Source organism: Parus major, chromosome 1 (genome assembly GCF_001522545.3).
Source record: "Parus major isolate Abel chromosome 1, Parus_major1.1, whole genome shotgun sequence".
Lineage (NCBI taxonomy): Eukaryota > Metazoa > Chordata > Aves > Passeriformes > Paridae > Parus > Parus major.
Genome location: NC_031768.1, coordinates 90,279,114 through 90,295,843, shown reverse-complemented (window position 1 = coordinate 90,295,843; position 16,730 = coordinate 90,279,114). Strand labels below are relative to the sequence as shown.

Genomic DNA, 16,730 nt, shown 5'->3' with positions numbered 1-16,730 from the left:
AGTGCCTTACATCCTGAAATATTTCACAAACTGCAAAAACAAGACTCACTCCACCCACCTCTAGGCTGGGAGGTGGCAGCTGTTGAGCCAGGCAGAGCAACACTACGTGACAGTTTAGGGCACTGGATAAAAAAACAAATCCTAGCTCCAGCAGAAATCACTTCTGCAAAGGAAAAGACACAGCACAGCATGTGCATGTGTAAAAGAGACCCTATCCTCTAGGAAATAAAAAGATAAATTAGGGATTTTTTAAAAAATATCGGGGTTGTTGTTTTACCATGTTGCCCAAATGGCAACATTTCCCCAAACGATGCCAAGGCAGCAACTTGATGAGCTGATACTATGCTTGCCATCTTCTGAATCACCCACCCCATTCCTGGAGCAGATTTTTTTGGTCCACTCCCATGCAAGCACTAACCAGACATAAACTTGCTTGGGGTGTAATTGCTGCAAGCATGGCTTAAAGCTGAACAGCGGCACACTTACTGAGCAGCCATGCTGAGGGGCCTCAGTAGGATCCAGTTAATCTTCTCCAATCTCATTATTGCAGCAGAGTGACAGATGGGTATTTTAGCAGGATAGAAATGAGGACTAATTAGGACTCCTAGCCCTCCTTTGTGTTTGTCACATCAGTTCCTCCCCGCTTCTAGCAGGTTTGTGAGCAGTGATGGAAGGCTGCCTCTACCACCGTGTTCTGCCTGCCACCCTGAGGAGGGACAGCAGGCACTGGGTCACCTACGCCCACCTGATCTACAGACAGGGCTGCAGGGGACTCCATTCCTTATCTACATTCTGGCAAGTCTGGAGGGTGACCCCAAACTGAAGTTACTGGGATATGGAACTGAATTTCCTGGCTCGGCCCCTGTTTGTGACTTTACACAGCGAACCTTAAGCAGCAGTAGGCAAGTCAGTATTGAGACAGGAGGGAAGAATGATGGACCCAATGGATCAAGACCAGCTCTTCTCATTTACTGCTCCTAAGCCTGCCTTGGGCACAGAGCTTGATGTATTGACTTTGGCAACATGTGCATACTGCCATCCTGGAAATAAAGTTAGTGAAATGGAGGGAGACAGGGAGCGGAGCACAGGGGGAGCTAAAAAATACACAAATAAGAAGAGGGAACTGAAAACATTTGAGAGAAAGGAGAATCCTCCACGCCCCCTCTGCACCCCTGAGCCATCACCTCAGGCCAAACCCTATACTCTTCTTAGAGATTCCAGGACATTTGTTTTAACTTTTTTTTTTTTTTTTTTTCCCTGCATTCCTCCTTTTTGTACTTCTGGTTTCCAGTTGGGACTGGAATGGAGAGAACAGGATTACAGAAGGAAGTCTGTTGCTCTATTTTTCTGGCTTGATTAGAAGCAGAAGATGCAATAAATCTCACAAGAGAGTTTGTTCTCATTTAGGGTTTCTCATGTATCTGAAATTACCTGAACAGAACAAGGGTAAGGAAAATGCACTACCAATTGGAGCACTCTGAGAGGATAAAAACAGAAAGAACAAAATGGTGAAGCTGTTTCCCTCTCTGATTTTGAACAAAGAAAGTAAACAATTCAGTCCCACTGACAGCTTATTTATTTCACACAAACTGCAGCACAGATGCAAGGGCTCAAGAAGGAGGCTCACTCTGCCTGATCACACATCTGAACCTCCTGAGGTGTGACTGCCACCACTAGCAGCAGCAGCACAATGGGAGAGGAACAGAAAAACCAGCACTAGTTGCACGTGGAGCAAAGGGTTTTCCACATGCTGGATGGCTCTGTTGTGCTGCCAAGCTGCCTGTCTGCAACAGGACTGACAGTCACATTCACTGCTGAGATGGTAAATGCAGAATGCCAATGTATCAAAAATATCCCAACTGAAATACTCAGCTGCAGATAAACACACACACACACAGACACACACCCCCTTCCTCCCAGTGTTCTGTCTGCTAAATCAGCATTTTTGGATGAGCCAGTGAATATAGATGGTGAGTTCAGGCACAGATCCAGCCTGGATTCTCAGCCTTGCATCCTACGTGTATGGAAAGTTTGTGAGCATGTTCAGCATCTTTCAGGTAAAAAGACAGTATCGATGCTGCTGTGTTTAGTGAAAATCAGCAGTGGCATCCTTTAAATGAAGTTTGTATTGGAGAAGCTGACCTGGTCTGATGCTCTTCAGGAAATAAATTACACAGCTTAGTGACATCACAAATGTCTTCTGGCCATCTGGATGTTCAATCCCTAGTCTAGAGATGGAGGTATATCTCCTCTAACCTTTTCCTCATGCGACAGTATCGAATGACATTACAAACTAAAATACATGCACATTCCCAGATTGGAGAGAGTAAAAAAAAGGGCATGAGATTTAGAGTGAGTTTTGCATTTTATTTGGCATTTATTTTTTGTTCTTTCTTTAACTCTCCTGTGCTTTATAGAACTAAACAAAGCTTCCTGTTCCAGATGATAAATCACCACACTGCTCCTGGCCCCAGAGAGCACAGGAGATAATAGCATTTCCAAAGGCATTTAGTTAGCTGAGCCCTGAGTGTAGAAGAGGGCAGTGAGGAGCTGGAGATAAATTGCTATGAACCCAAGTCAGCTGCTCTGGGCATATTTCTAAGAGCAACAGAGACAGCTGAGAATCCTGCAAAGGGATGCACGTTCCCCCTCCCCTTGCTCGATCCCCGTGCTGGAGGTGTAACACAGCTTCAGCTCCCCTTGTTCCCAGAGCGTTTCTGCTCTCCCTTGTTGCCATAGAGGCTGGTATCTGGGATTCAAAATGTGATGCTCCACTTGTGAGAGTGGGTGGAGAAAAAGCAAGATTTGCATTATTAATAATTTCCCCCACGGTATCCATTTTGGCAGCAAAGTCTCTGACTCTCCAGTCTGCTGGACATGCTTTGGCAGGAAAGAGCTTGGCTACAATGCCTTGGTCCTGTGCACTGTGGCTTTGGGGGAGGAGAGGGGGAGCTCTTACAAACACCACCTGAGAAAGGTGTGTTGCTTCAAAGCTTTTTTTGTAGACTTTCTATTAAGCCAAGGCTCTGCATGGCTTTCAGAAGATGCAGCATAGCAGAATATTATATAAATTAATTTATTTGGGCTGACCAGCAGCAAAACCTCAGAAATCATTAAAGAACTGGGGTTCTTTATGAAAATGCAATTCCTTTTGAGCATTTACCAGGGCAGAAAGAGCATTAAGCAAGGCAGAAAGGATCCCTTACAACATCCTGATTGCATGTTAGTTATTGACTGAATTGCCAGCAAAAACTGGAATACCCAGGCAAATCTCTGCTAACTGTATAGATTACTAAGAACATCAGAAGAGTTAGGAGGTGAGTTTCCAGCAGGTTGAGGGAGGTAATCCTTCCCCTCTGCTCAGCACTGCCAAGCCCGCAGCTGGAGCCCTGTGTCCAGCTCTGGGCTCCACAGTACAAGAAGGACTTACTGGAGCAAGCTCAGCTCAGGGCCATGGGACTGATTAAAGGACTGGAGCATCTCTCATATAAGGAGAGGCCAGGATTGTTCAGCCTGTATAAGAGAAGGATCAATCATGTGAATGAAGACCTGCTGGAAGGGAATGAAGAAAAGGGATCCAGTCTATTCTCAGTTGTGCCTATTGACAATACAAGATACATAAATTAAAAACCATGAGACTCTATCTGAACACAATACTTTTTTACTTTGATGGTAATCTGAGGTTGGATCAGTTTTCTCACAGAGGTTGTGGAGTCTTCACCTGTGGAGATATTCTAAATTCAACTGGACACAGTCCTGGGAAACTGGCTTAAACTAACCCTACTTGAGCAGAGGATTTGGTTTAGTTAATCTCAAGAAGTCCCTGTTCATCTCAGTAATTCTGTGACTCTGTAACATTTTCTACTGCTGTTAAGGTAACTCTTCCTATATAGAGATTAACTCACCTAAGTCAAGGCAGCCAAACAGCCAACCTGACACGGCCTGGAGCTGAGTCCATCACACACATCATCAGCTGCTGACACCAGGATGGAAGAAGGCTGGTTTGAGCCTGGGCCAGCTGGCTGCTCACAAATGGGAACACAGCAACTGAGGTGGAGGAACTCGAGGCAACTGCAAAAAGCATGAGTTTTGCTCTGCCCTTTTTGGTGCACTGTTAAAATCAAAAGGGCCCCCACTTGGGTGAAAATGGAGACTCTAATCCAGCTGCAGGGTCGTGTTCAAGGCAGGGGGGTGGAACAGAAGAGGACTGGCACTTCCCTGCGCACTTCTGTGCCAAAAGACTTGTAGCCTTAGGGACTGAACTCCTTGCTCTCACAGACAGGGTAGCAGTGGCCTGGCACTTGAGTGAGGGTGAAGGTTAGTATTGGGGTTTTATATGCAAAGGCCCCAACACCTGACAAAAAGGTAGGTCTTAAATCTCTGGTTAAGTACTTTCATATCTGCAATCACACTGGTGCAGAAGATCAGAAAGTCTGCCTGTGGTTTCAGATAAATGTAGAAAAGAGAATCCACACTATTGAGTCAAGTATGAAAGTTAATAATACAGTCAGCACAGTTGCACAACATAATTTCATTTAACACTAAATTCAATTTATGTTACACTGTTCTCTGTGTCCATTGTAAACATACTGCAGATTCTTTTATTTGCTTTAGTTTGGGGGTTTTTGGTTAGTTTTTTGTTGTTTGTTTGTTTGGGGAGGTGTCTGTTTTGGTTTTTTTGTTTGGGTTTTTTGGGCTTTTTGGTTGGTTAGCTGGTTGGTCAGTTTTGTTGGTTTTGTTGTTTTTTTGTTGACAATGCAAAACACATTAACTGAAGTTATCAGCAGAAAAGCTGAAGGCTCTGGCATGCGAGCAAAGGACAGCTGAGGCTCGAGGCTCTGGGAATGGATGGAAAGGAACCACTAGTAGGCAGCTAGGAGCACTAGTTGCCCTTGAAATAAGCAGCAATGCAGCCATTTAGCAGCCTTTGCAGTGCAATAAGGTATCTGTAGGTTTCCACATCAGAGCTCTAAGTGTATCTGGCAGCCTGTTGGTGGTGCTGGACTGGAGGCAGATGCTGGTAGCTCTCCATCCTTTAATCACCCTCCAGACAGAGATCCAGCCCAAGCCATGATGTGGGCAGTCAATCTGACAGCCCCCCCAACCCTGGCCCTTTGGGCTGGTTATACCATTACTGACAGGCTGTTTTCATTTCCCTTATTACCCTTAAAGGAGAAACACTGCAACATAAGTTCTTGGCACAACCCTGATGCCAGCAAATGTTGCTGCTGTAGAACTGTGACATATATGCGAAGCCCAAGTTACAGATGCATGCTTTCTGAGCTCTCCAAACTAGAACCAGGCCCACAGCAAAGCTTGGGACCCAAGTCCCACAGACGAATGGGGGTCTCCCAGACTTGTTCATCACGTCTAGATCAGCCTGTGTTGTACATCCACCCCCTGCACTGCCAGTGTTTCATCCACTACCACTGTTTCCCTGAAACTTTGAGAGCTGTGATACCACAAGCAGTGAAATCCCTACTCCTTGGTTTCCTAGTTCAGATGAAATCAGCTGCTACCAACAAAGAGAAAACATTTGCTAAATCAAAATATGTGTCCTAATCTAAAATCTGCAGGCAAGATGTGATTCATGCGGTTTGCAGGGGGTGGGGGAGAAGGCAGGATCAAAGTGGGGCTCGGTGCATGCAAACCACACATCTGCCTCCTGCAGTGCTCAGTAAGGGAAATGTAAAGCAGGAGGCAACATGCAAGAGCTCTCTGCTAATCACACAGTGCTAGCAATGGAAAGCCAATACAGAACAAGGAGCTGAGCTTGCAACATGAATGTTAAACAACAGTAACACTGTGCCACAGAGACACAAAAATCCAGGTCCCAGGAACCAGAAACAGATTGAGGAAGTAACACAAACATCATCCAGAACAAGAAGGAACAGCAAAGTAGCAGAAGCAAACAGATGGTGTCTGTTCCCGTTGTTCCCAGTGCCTTTTTGCTCTCACTTGTTGCCATAGAGGCTGGTATCTGGGACTCAAAATGTGATGCTCCGCTTGTGAGAGCGAGTGGAGAAAATGCAAGAAGTTACATTATTAATAATTTCCTCCACAGCATCCATTTTGGCAGCAAAGCTTCTCATCTCTTGTGCACTGGACATGATTTGGCAGACACTGAAAGGCCAGTCTTCCCCTCAAAGCCCAGCCTGGCTCCTCCACCTGCCAGTACATGTACTCAGCTCTCAGGATCCACAGCCACAGCTCTCCTTCACTGTACAATAACACAGTCCCACTTCTTTTCCCCCCAGATTTCAGAGTTCAGTTGTCCCTTTTGCTCCCATCAGAAGGATGAGGGGATGCAACCTGAAATATGCACACAGCCTGCATGACTAGAGCCAGGAATAAGACCCCTCAGAGTGCAGGCCATGTGGCCACTGCATATCAGCAGTGTAAAAATGTAGATCAGACCACAGCCACACATCACACGCAAAAAAACCAGGACTAAAGCATTTCTGAGTCAGCCCAAGCAAGAGGCTGTTCTTGTCCTGTTCTCCTCCCATCCCCTGCCGCTTCCTTCCTTGAATGGAGACAAGTGTTTGCATAGCCACAGAGTAAGGTAGGTCTGGAAAGAGATCTAGATTGAAAGCAATTTGGCTCCACAAAAAGCTTTCTTTTCAGCTTGATCAGTTCTTGAGACAGAAATCCCCAGTGCCACAGTTTCTAATTTTGAGAGAGGGATGAATGCAGCTCTTCATTCTTTTGCAGCAGATTAAATGAGTGTGTGGCATTTTCATTTTTCCAAGGGGACTTTAAAAAAAAAAAAATAGAAGTTTTGTCTTTTTCCTCCACTTTGCCTTTAATGATTCTTCAGCAGTTTTCCCAGGACTTCTTGCATGCGTCACTAAGCAAAAGCACCTACCCAAAAGCATGGGCATGTCTTCACTTTGAAACATCACTAAAGGAAAGGCAGCTTAAAAAAATGTCCTAAGTGAAGACAAATGCAGCCTTGTGTGGCACCCATTTACTTGTGCTATGGATTTGCATGCACCCCCATGCTCATCCCAGCATGCTCCTATCCCAAAAGACATGCAAGGGTGAGGAAAGAAAGCCACAGGGCCCAGAAAAGCTGCTTCACATCTGTGTAGCAGGTTTAATGATTGGCTCCAAAAGGAGTCTGTTCTTGAAGCAAGAAGTTTTTTTTCCTGAGTGACAGGTCTCCTTATCTTGTCACATGTGGACAAGGCAGCTTCACAGTGAAACTCACGATGACAAAATCACACAGAGGACAGGATGCTTAAGGGGCTGTACTAAAATAAGAAAGCAGTATCCAAGCCCACTTTTCATTTGTATCCAGCACATTACTGCTGAATTATTGCTATTGCTTTCCCTCAGAACTACTTCTCTATGCTACAGCAAAATCTTTGCCTACTGCAGCTCTCAGACATATTTAAGAACCTGCTTGTGGAGCCAGGGCTGGGCAGAGCTACCACGTTTTTGAGACCACTAACACAAAATTAAAACTTTCCTTATTCTTTCATTCAAATGCACTTGTGACAAGGCAGAAGCAGCCACTGCAGAGACACACAGCTCAGAAAAGTGTCATATGGGCTAGCCATGTTGTTGTCTCCTTTCCCATACTACAATCAAGGGACTTGTAAGGGTTTCCTCACCTGTCTCCCTGTCTACATTTGAAGCCAACTGCTGGCTGGCTTTGCTCTCTCTGCCATGGCAAGAAGGAGCCTCAAGTGGGGAGAACAAGGGAATTGGTGGCTTCAAAATTTCTCAAACTAAATAGCTCTTTTTCTAAAGCAAGTAACAAACAAAGCCAATAGGCTGCATTAGATGAAGAGATAGAAAGTGTTTTGGGTGCTACAGGCTCAGGATGAGAGCCATTGAGGGAGCTGTGGGGAGTGTGGGAGGGGGTTGAGGGGAAAAGCTGAGCTCACTGCATCCCAACCAGACAACATCAGGCAGGAAACAGATGTGGAAGAAACCACGGAGGGGTAAAGCAACAGCAGAATTAGCTCTCCAGCAAATAGGGGAATCTCAGACACAGAGCTGACCTGTACCATAAAAACAAGGCATCAGCTCTGAGATTTGGCTTTATGCAGACCAGGTAGCATCTCCTAGCCCAACATCTAGACACCAGCATACCAAAAAAACAAAGGAAACAATTCAGGCTTTTCCCAAGTCCTACCTGGCTCTAAGCAAATGAAGCAAAGTTAGGTCTGGATCAGTAGAGGCTCTGATGCAAAAGACTGGATTATCTTTTACCATCACAACCCAATTCTTGTAGATGCTGTGTGCATTTCCATTTTAAAAAGTGGAAGTTGTACCTGGCTGTATACCTGAAATCCCAGCTTGAATCTCCCCCAGTTAGAATCACTGGAAATATTGAACTCCCTTTTCATGTAGTTCCTCTCACTTTAACAGCTTTGACTCTTACAACAATTCTGTGATACAAACGAAAGCAAGACTGTTCTTTGTGACTGTTTTCTTAGGCAGTTCAGAATGTCCTGCCCCAGCTAATGATGGTGCACAAACTTGTGTCTTGTCTTCTCTGCTGGCCCATTCGTCACCAGAAAATTATACTGTTGTTATTACAGGAACTGAGAGCCTGAGGTGCAGCTCCCACTGACTTCAGCAGAGGCAGCATGCATTTTTCTCCTCTGGAAACCAAGCTGGTTATCAAGAGGACAAAACATGACTCTAATGTTAATCCTACAAGACTATTATCTGTTAGCCCATACATTTCAATAAAGTTTGGCACAGTAAAATGTTTTAGTAGAGGGCATTAGTACTCACTTCCTTCTGCATGGATGCCTGTCCATGTCCAAAGTCTGGGCATGGACACTGCTTTCTAGTGAAGCTTTTATATGCCAAAAGATCAGTGGACTCAGTGCAGGAAGTGACACAGGAGGGACTACGCAAAATTAGACAACTTTTCCTCATTGGTATTGCCAGCCATCATTCTTTCATGTCTGATGTGAGCTTGTCCTCATACACACTGCTATTTAAGCCATTGTTTGATAATTATGGTGAGGAGGAAGAGAAGTTTATTTTTCCCCAAGTTTCTATCCCTCTTACCAAAGAAAGACTTGAAAACATAACTCAGATGCACACTGAAGTTTTGGAAAACAGAGAGAAGACAAAGAACCCAGCATTGATTTTATGTCGTGGTTTTTGTGGCCTGAGTCATGATTTTAAATGCTTGTGTGCACTGATAGCAGTCTGCCCCCATAAGAAGTGTGACCAGTGTCTGTGTATAGGCTGCCAGCAGGAAAAGGCCAAGTAGGGTCAAATGTGGTACTGACAGGAACTGACTTGAAACACAGTAAATTCAACACATCTGAGTTTCTAACCAGCCATCAGACACGCACATCTGCCCATCGCCACTGACCTCTGTCAGATCTGAAGAATCAACTTAGGCCTAAGAGCTTTGTGCCACATTTTTGGCTTCTCAGCTGCCTCACTGTACCTGCTAAAGTCTTCCCATTTAATCATTTTTAAATACTCTGTAGTTCTGCTGCATAAAGTTCTTTCTAACAGAGGCTTAGATACATGGATCTGGTAAGGAAGACAGCAGGATCTTTGGCTGTCTCTGAAGCGAACCCTAGCAAGTTATTAAAGAGTTAAATGGGAAGAGAGGAAATGCTGATACCTTTAGCAGAATATAATTCTCTCCACTGGAATTTGGCAACAACACAGGGACTAAGGTTCTTACAGAAAGCACAAGCTGCTCTTCAACAACCACAAGCATGTAGGGACTCAAGTTGTGCCTCTCCTCCACAAAGCATCGGACAAGTAGTGCAGCACCCCCTAACTGCAAAGGTCATGTACTAACCCAGAGGGGAAAATTCCGAATTGAATCGTCTTCACTAGCCCTGGCTATCCCCTGTGCTCCCTTGGCCAGCACTGGCAAAGCAGGTCTCGGCCTCTCCTTGCCTGTGCAGCTCCAGTCACACACAACAGCACTGCAGGATGGTGTAAAGCAAACCTGAGCACGGAAAGCACAATCAGTATGACTCACGTCCTGCCGAGCCCACAGCATCTTCTTTTCCAGTTAACCCTTCTGAGTGCATTTTAAAACCTGCCTTCAGAAAGGTCCACAACAAAATGTTTGCTGGACAGCTGCCAAAGTGCTCTCCTGCTCCTCATCACTCTCAGATACCATGAAAAGTCTTAGAACTTCGTTGCTTCTTAGTAGGGAACAACCTGAGCCTGCATCCCACCAGTTAAACACACTAAAGCAGAGAGAAAGCTACAGCTTTATAAAGCTATATAGAGAGACTTTATACAGCTCTATAAAGTTTTACCTAAAAAATTTGCTGCTTACAGGAGCACTGACTTGTCACTGAAAATAATTTTTAGCAGGACAATTCAACTCTCCCCAGATCAACCATCTCTCATACCCTAAATGCTTTTCTAATTTGGTTGCAAGTTTGTGATGTCCTGGTGACATCCCAACCTTCATTTTTCCCCCAAAACATCACTTTCTTGGTCATTCCTATTCATCCTGCAAGTCCTACAACCAACAAATTTAATATCTCTAATACTTGAATTTATTTTCCCCTTGTCCTGAAGAATTGGAACTTCCAATCTAACTTACACCCTTACCAATAAACCTACACCAACCGAGTCTTACATTTCTGGATCCCACAGCACTGGGCAATGGGATGTGCTACTGAACAGCAGTACTGCAAAAAGGAAAGGAACTTCCTATTCTCCCCCACTGCTCCTCAGCATGGAGAGATAAGCACATTGGAACTGTGAACCATGCCACAAATGAGATTTGAGAAAATGTCCTTCCTTCTTGGTCTCAAAAGATTATTTTTTTAAAAAATCTATGGGATTTTAGGTAATAGATTTTGCTTGTCTGGCCTAATTTCAACTGCACTATGTTTTTGCCTTCAAAATCCCCTTGCTGCTTCAAATGAATATACTGCCTGTGCCTGCCTTCCCTGTCCTGTTTTCCAGTGCTCCTGTAAACAGCTGTAAATAGTTCCTTCACCACAGAGGCTCGTGGATGGTTCCACTGGATGGAATTTATCTGTCTGCACCTCACACTGGCAAAGGGACATCAGCTCATTAAGTCTGTTATTTTTTTGACGTTTCAATTCAGTTGTTGTTAAGAGCTGTATCTGTTAAAAGAGTCGGTACCTGTTACAGATGACCCACAATGCAATTGAACCGCTGTTTTTCCCCCATGCCTAAATAAACACACATATATAACATTTCATCTTAGTGATACATTTACTGCCCTCTTCACTGTGCAACGGAAAGTACTCCTGTTATGTAGTCCATCCCTCTGCCAGTGCAGTTCCACACTGCACTTCATCAGCCATGCTCATCAGCAAATGAAAGACCTGATTGTACAGCTCTCCCTGTACTAAGCTGGCGTTCCTGCTACAAGTTTTTGGGTTTTTTTTTTTCTTGACATAACCTGACATTGGTAAAATTGGTTAATTCAAATTGGAACATAATGCTAAACCTGGATCATAATGCTAACATCAGGGATGGTAACAGGCATGCATTTATTTTTTCCTCTTGCTAAACTGCAGGTCCTTCTGCTGGCCAAACTCACAACCACTTCTCTTGTCGTCCAACCCACCTTAAAAAAACATGTTCTGCTCCTTCCCTCATCAAGAACTGACCATTTCAAACTCAGGAAGCCCTTATTTTATTGGAGTTACCTCTTGTCTGAGCTACTGTGTTCTCATTCAATACCTGGGAGCATGAAAGTCAAGGGAAGAAGGAGTGAGAGCAAACAGGCAGGGTGGTGAACACGTTAGCTCAGACGCCTCCTACACCAACCCACCACACTCCACCCCATAACCCAGTCTCTGTCCATCCAGCAGTCCAAAGACAACATGGGAAGAGTACTGGAGTCCAGTTCCTCCCTGGAGTCCTCCAAAATTCTAGTCTCATGGACTTAAGGTGGATTTTGAAATCCTGGAGGAGGCAACACTGAGCACAGTTGAGATCTCCAAACCTGACTCCCCAAAAAGCCTGTCCACAGCCAGGCAGGTGGGAGAGGGCACCACAACCGATGTCGGGCTGTCTTGGTACACACTTAGGAAACCCTAGAACCCCAGCCCAGTCCTTTACACACACACAGCACTACTCATGCAAGGCTCATGCAGATGCATCACCAATCTTCCAATCGTTCATTCATTGTGAGTAACGGGGCAGTGACTCCACTTCCCGGGGATAAATCGGCTCCAGGTCATCTAACCCTGAGCTTTTGGAAAGGTCTGCTTTGCAGTCCTACTACCAGTGAGAACAGGGGGCTTTCCTGCAAGCAGAGCGAGAGTAAAGAAGCATTTACCATCCTGCCCAGAGCTCTCCAGATACTCCGTCAGGTCGCAGCCGAACGCGCTCGCGGCTCCCTTCCTCTTGAGTTTCTGTTTGGCTCCCTTGTTCTTCATGAGGTTAGTCCCAAAAGAGGTTCACCCCCCTCCTGCCTTGCCCCCCTCCCCCCGGCCTCACGCTGGGCGACAAAATTCTTGCTCTTCTCCTCAGACCACCGCCCGTGTCCCGCTCCCAGGGAGCAACATCGGGGGTCCCGTACAGCGTCCGGCCAGAGAAGTAAACATTAATCCCCACCAGATGTTGGGCTGCTCTTGTGGCAGAAGAAGGTCAGGGCGAGAGGAGGCTCCACAGCCCGCAGCAGCAGCGATCATAGCCTGAGCCCAGCACGGTTCTCATCAGAGGCAAGTGGGTGGCGGATGGGTGCCCGCATCAGAGCTGGCAATTTGGGAGCAGGAGATGGTAGGGGGATGTCTTTTAGGGAAAAGCAGCGCAATCCCGGGACCCTCCACAGCCACCTTCTGGGTTTCGTCAGTCGCGCTGTCGCCACTTCCAGCAGAAGGCGTCCCAGTCTGGTCGTCCTCCTCTTGGCTTTCGGAGGAGACTGGAAGTTCAAGCGGACTGATGAAAAGCGACCGGGGAAGAGTCTGCACAAGGCTCCTCTTTGGCTCCCCCCCTTCCCCTCCTCCTGCTTTGGACAGTCGGAGGAATGAGAAACCAGCTTCCTGTCCTGACTCCCGCTCAGTCGCTCTCTCCTTTCCCCCGTTTTACAAATCCTAGGATTATCCAGCTCAAAAAAAAAAAAGCTGAAAGGAAGTTAGCTGAGGAGGGGGGCGGAGGACGCTTTTTGGCAGTGAAGTGCGTGTGTGTCTGTGTCTGCGTGTGTGTTGTGTGTGTGTGTGTGTGTGTGTGTGAGGCTGAGAGAAGGCGGGGAGAGGAGTTGGGGAGCAGGGATGGGATCGGGGAGAAGAAGAGGGAGAGCTTGTCCTGCCAGATAACGGGGCTGCCCGGGAGGAAATCGCTGCGGGGCGATGCAGGCGCTTCCTGCTCTGCCAGCCCGCAGCTCGGCAAAGGCCGGGCAGGGTCCGACAGGAGCCTCTCCAATAAAGCTCTGCCTCTGCTCGCAGGGTCCTTCTCTGCAAGGCGCCTTCCTGCCCTCCAACATGACTCTGTCACTGCGGGATCTGCCTTCCTCTACGGAGGTGCTGGCTGGAGCTGCTGAAGTGCAAGAAGGGGCCAGAGAGCTGGGAAATTAAAGAGGGAAACCTTCAGCTCCCTCCTCCCCGGCAAGCAGAAACAGATGCTGTCCGGGCATCTAAGTTCACATACTTTTGAGTCAGCTCCCAAAAAAGGCTCCCCCTGAACAACAAAGGGGTTTAGATAAGGAGATGAAATGACTCAGTACAGCAAGAAGGGAAATGGGACAGGTCTGCCTTCAGGCCCCCAGCCTTGTCTGTGTCATCGCCCCCTTTCACCCCACAAGTGCTTTTCTGGTCCAGTTTTCAGTACACACATGTCAGCTCAAAAGAGCAGTTCCTTGCACTTACTTCACGTCTTTTTATCCCAGAAATTCAGATTTCTTTCCAGGACTGGGTATGCCCACCAGCGTACCCAGGGAGGCAAAATTTACTCTCCTAAGGCTTCACTGACCCTTCTTCTGTGCCAAATGTAGCTGTATGGGTCTGGGTTGAAAAATGAACAAACAAATGAAAAACAGGATATCACAGCTTTTCACCAAAAATCAGGCCAAAGACAAGGAAAGTCGTTTTGGTTTGGAGGAAAACTGGCCAGGAAATGGTGCAAAGGACACCCTTAACCCACCTCCCTTCACAATCCTCAGCTCTGCACTCTCGTGGGGCAGAGGAACACGTCTGCAAACTCACCACCTCACTCATTGAGAGTAATTTTTCAGAGAAATCAAGCCCTTGTCTAAGATCTGACCACTGCCAAAATCAATTCAGGTTCTGTTGATACGGTGACTAATTTTTCCTTCAGAAGTGTTGGATGTTACCACTTCATGCCTAAGAAAAAACACCAAGGGACCTAGTGAGGGACCTTGTACAATTACAGCTCCGATTTTGCAGTTTATCTCTGCAATTATCATAATTATCCCCATTTTACAGCTTGATGCCTGACAGGTTGAGGGGAAAATGATTTGCAGAATGTATCATAGAGATGTCTGGCCCGTCACCTCCCTGCCTTCTGCTTCCAGTCGCAGGCTAAGGAGGAAAACTGAGCTCTCACACCAGACCAGTGCTTGTTCTCAGGAACCCTCAGTCCTCATGAAACACTTAGAACTTCCTTGAATTTATTCTAAGCATCTCACAGCACCTTGATGTCGAGTCAGAGCATGGGATCCCTCTCCGCACCGGCGTGCCGCCAAAGCCATCGCGTGCCACAGCGCATCCTGCCTGCCTGCCAAGGGCCGCACTTCACACAGCTTGCACAGACAACAGGACGCTCAGACCTGGATGCCTTGCCAGGCCATCCTCCCACTGTCTGGGTGACTGGCTGCCTTCTGTAGGAAGATAAAGCCCTGTCCCAGCCTCCTCAGGGAGGAGGAATGTCCTGCTGCAGTTGCCAGCCCTTTCACACACAGCTGAGTCTCCACACTGGACCAGCGGTGAGAGAACAGGTTCACCACGGCAAGTAACCACACCATCTTCTTTGAAGTCCCAAACTCCCCCCTGCAGCCCCCTCCCTCCCTCCTACCCTGAGCTAAACAAGATGTTTAATCTCACTGGTCTCCTCCGCTGCTCTACATCAGATGGAGGTCACATCACTAACAGGATCTGTGTCCACCTGCACTTTCATCTTGTAACCCTCCACATCACACTCCTGCCCTATCTCCGTTGCCCTCCCTCCTCTTAGATATATGGTTTCTCCACTCCCCTCTTGCAAGTTTATCCAAACAGAATGTCTTCAAAAGAGGATGTTTTAATTTTAAAATAAATAAATAAATACATTTTGAAAATATAATCCCCCCCTGCATGAGTAAAGCTTCCTCATGTCACCAGCAAGGGATTTCTGGCCCCAGGGACAAGGGAGAACCCTGTGCAGCGTGAACCCCCTCCCCTCCCTTGGACAGCCCTGCTCCAAAGCTCACAGTCCCAGAGCATGGGCACTCAGCAGCACTGCTGGGTCAGCACAGCACCCTCACCCCGTGGTGATTATTACAGGCCAGTAGGCATTTTCGGCTGGAAGCACCATTTCTTGGTGCCACCTTTGGAAGCCATGGTGATGGGTCCTGCTGGCTGATGAACACTGCAGAAATCAAATGCTGCCATCTCATTTTGGTTATCTGCGGTTTGCTGCCCTGATCCCAGCCAGGACCCTGGACCCTGAGTATCCAGGGCCAGGCTGCAGGACCCACCAGCAGCCATCACCACCATGGGACTGTAGTGGGGAAAACAGAGAGACTGCCACCCTCATGACAAGAAAAAAACAGTATTTGAAGCACAAGTACAAGGAAGAGAAGCTAGAAACAAAACAGGGAATATTCCCACTTTATTCACAGAAGCTCTTTCAGATGCTGTAGGTTTGCTGCCCTGCTGCCTTGTGCTGCTGCCCAGCTCCTCGTTCCCATGGAGGGAAGAGAGCTGGAGAAAGGAAATGGCATGGCAAGCAGGCTGAAAGAGGCGTGTGCTGCAGCGAGAGAAAGAAGAGAAAGAAGAGAAAGAGGAGCTCCAGGAGAGCTCTTGCCAGGCAGGCTGGGCTACAGGGCCTTCCCATCGCTCTTCCAGTGCCAGGATAAGGTTCAGCAAGAGGACAGAGGGGAGGTCGCTACAGGATTGCCCAGGGAGCCCGTGGCCAAGAGAAGGAGAGGAAGGAGGAGGAGGAGGAGGAGGTCAGGCAAGGTGAGTGGGAGCCAAACAAGGGAGGCTTTACAAATAAAGCACTTCATATCGGAGCCTGAAATCAGTGCTGAGCCAAGGGATTTTTCTGAGGGAAAGAGGCGATGTTCTCCAGAGAGGAAAAAATACGAAATCTGGATTTGCGCAACCCAGGAGGCAGGGCAGGTCTCTGAATTAGTCTGAGTGAGCACGGCTAAGGAGTAAGCCAGTGTCCCTCCTGGAAAAGCTTCACAGACAAGATCAGGCAAACCTGGAGAGGAAAACGAAATGGAATTCAAGGTTGAAACAGCTGGAAAAGAAGGGGGAAATTCTCTCCCCCCTAAAAATAAAATAGAAAAAGAAAAAAAATTAGTGCAGAATAGGAGCAACATCAGGCCAAACTGGGATTCCCATAGTAGCCAATCTCCATACAGATTCCTTCCTCATCTCTGCCAACATGTGCAGAGTGTGGTAGCCAGCAGCCCCGCAGTGCCATAGCCCAAGTTTGGAAGCCATGACCCCCAACAATGACTTTAACTCCTTCCCTTTAACCTGTAAATATAGGTCAGGATTTTAAGTTAGTTACAAAGGCCTCCCTGTCAGCCACAGGTTCATGCAGGAAGGTGAGGCACCTTCCCA

The 16,730-nt window shown here is 46.9% G+C and overlaps 1 protein-coding gene across 1 annotated transcript in view; it reads right to left on the bottom strand.

The window, feature by feature from the left end:
* Window positions 1-13,250, bottom strand: part of ARHGAP31 (Rho GTPase activating protein 31) — a 60,909-nt gene extending 47,659 nt beyond the window's left edge. Inside the window, exon 1 of the mRNA XM_015638596.3 lies at window positions 12,278-13,250. Coding sequence (XP_015494082.1) covers window positions 12,278-12,377 — 100 coding nt within the window. The 5' untranslated portion in view covers window positions 12,378-13,250. The remainder of the gene's footprint in view (window positions 1-12,277) is intronic.
* Window positions 13,251-16,730: the final 3,480 nt, after the last annotated feature.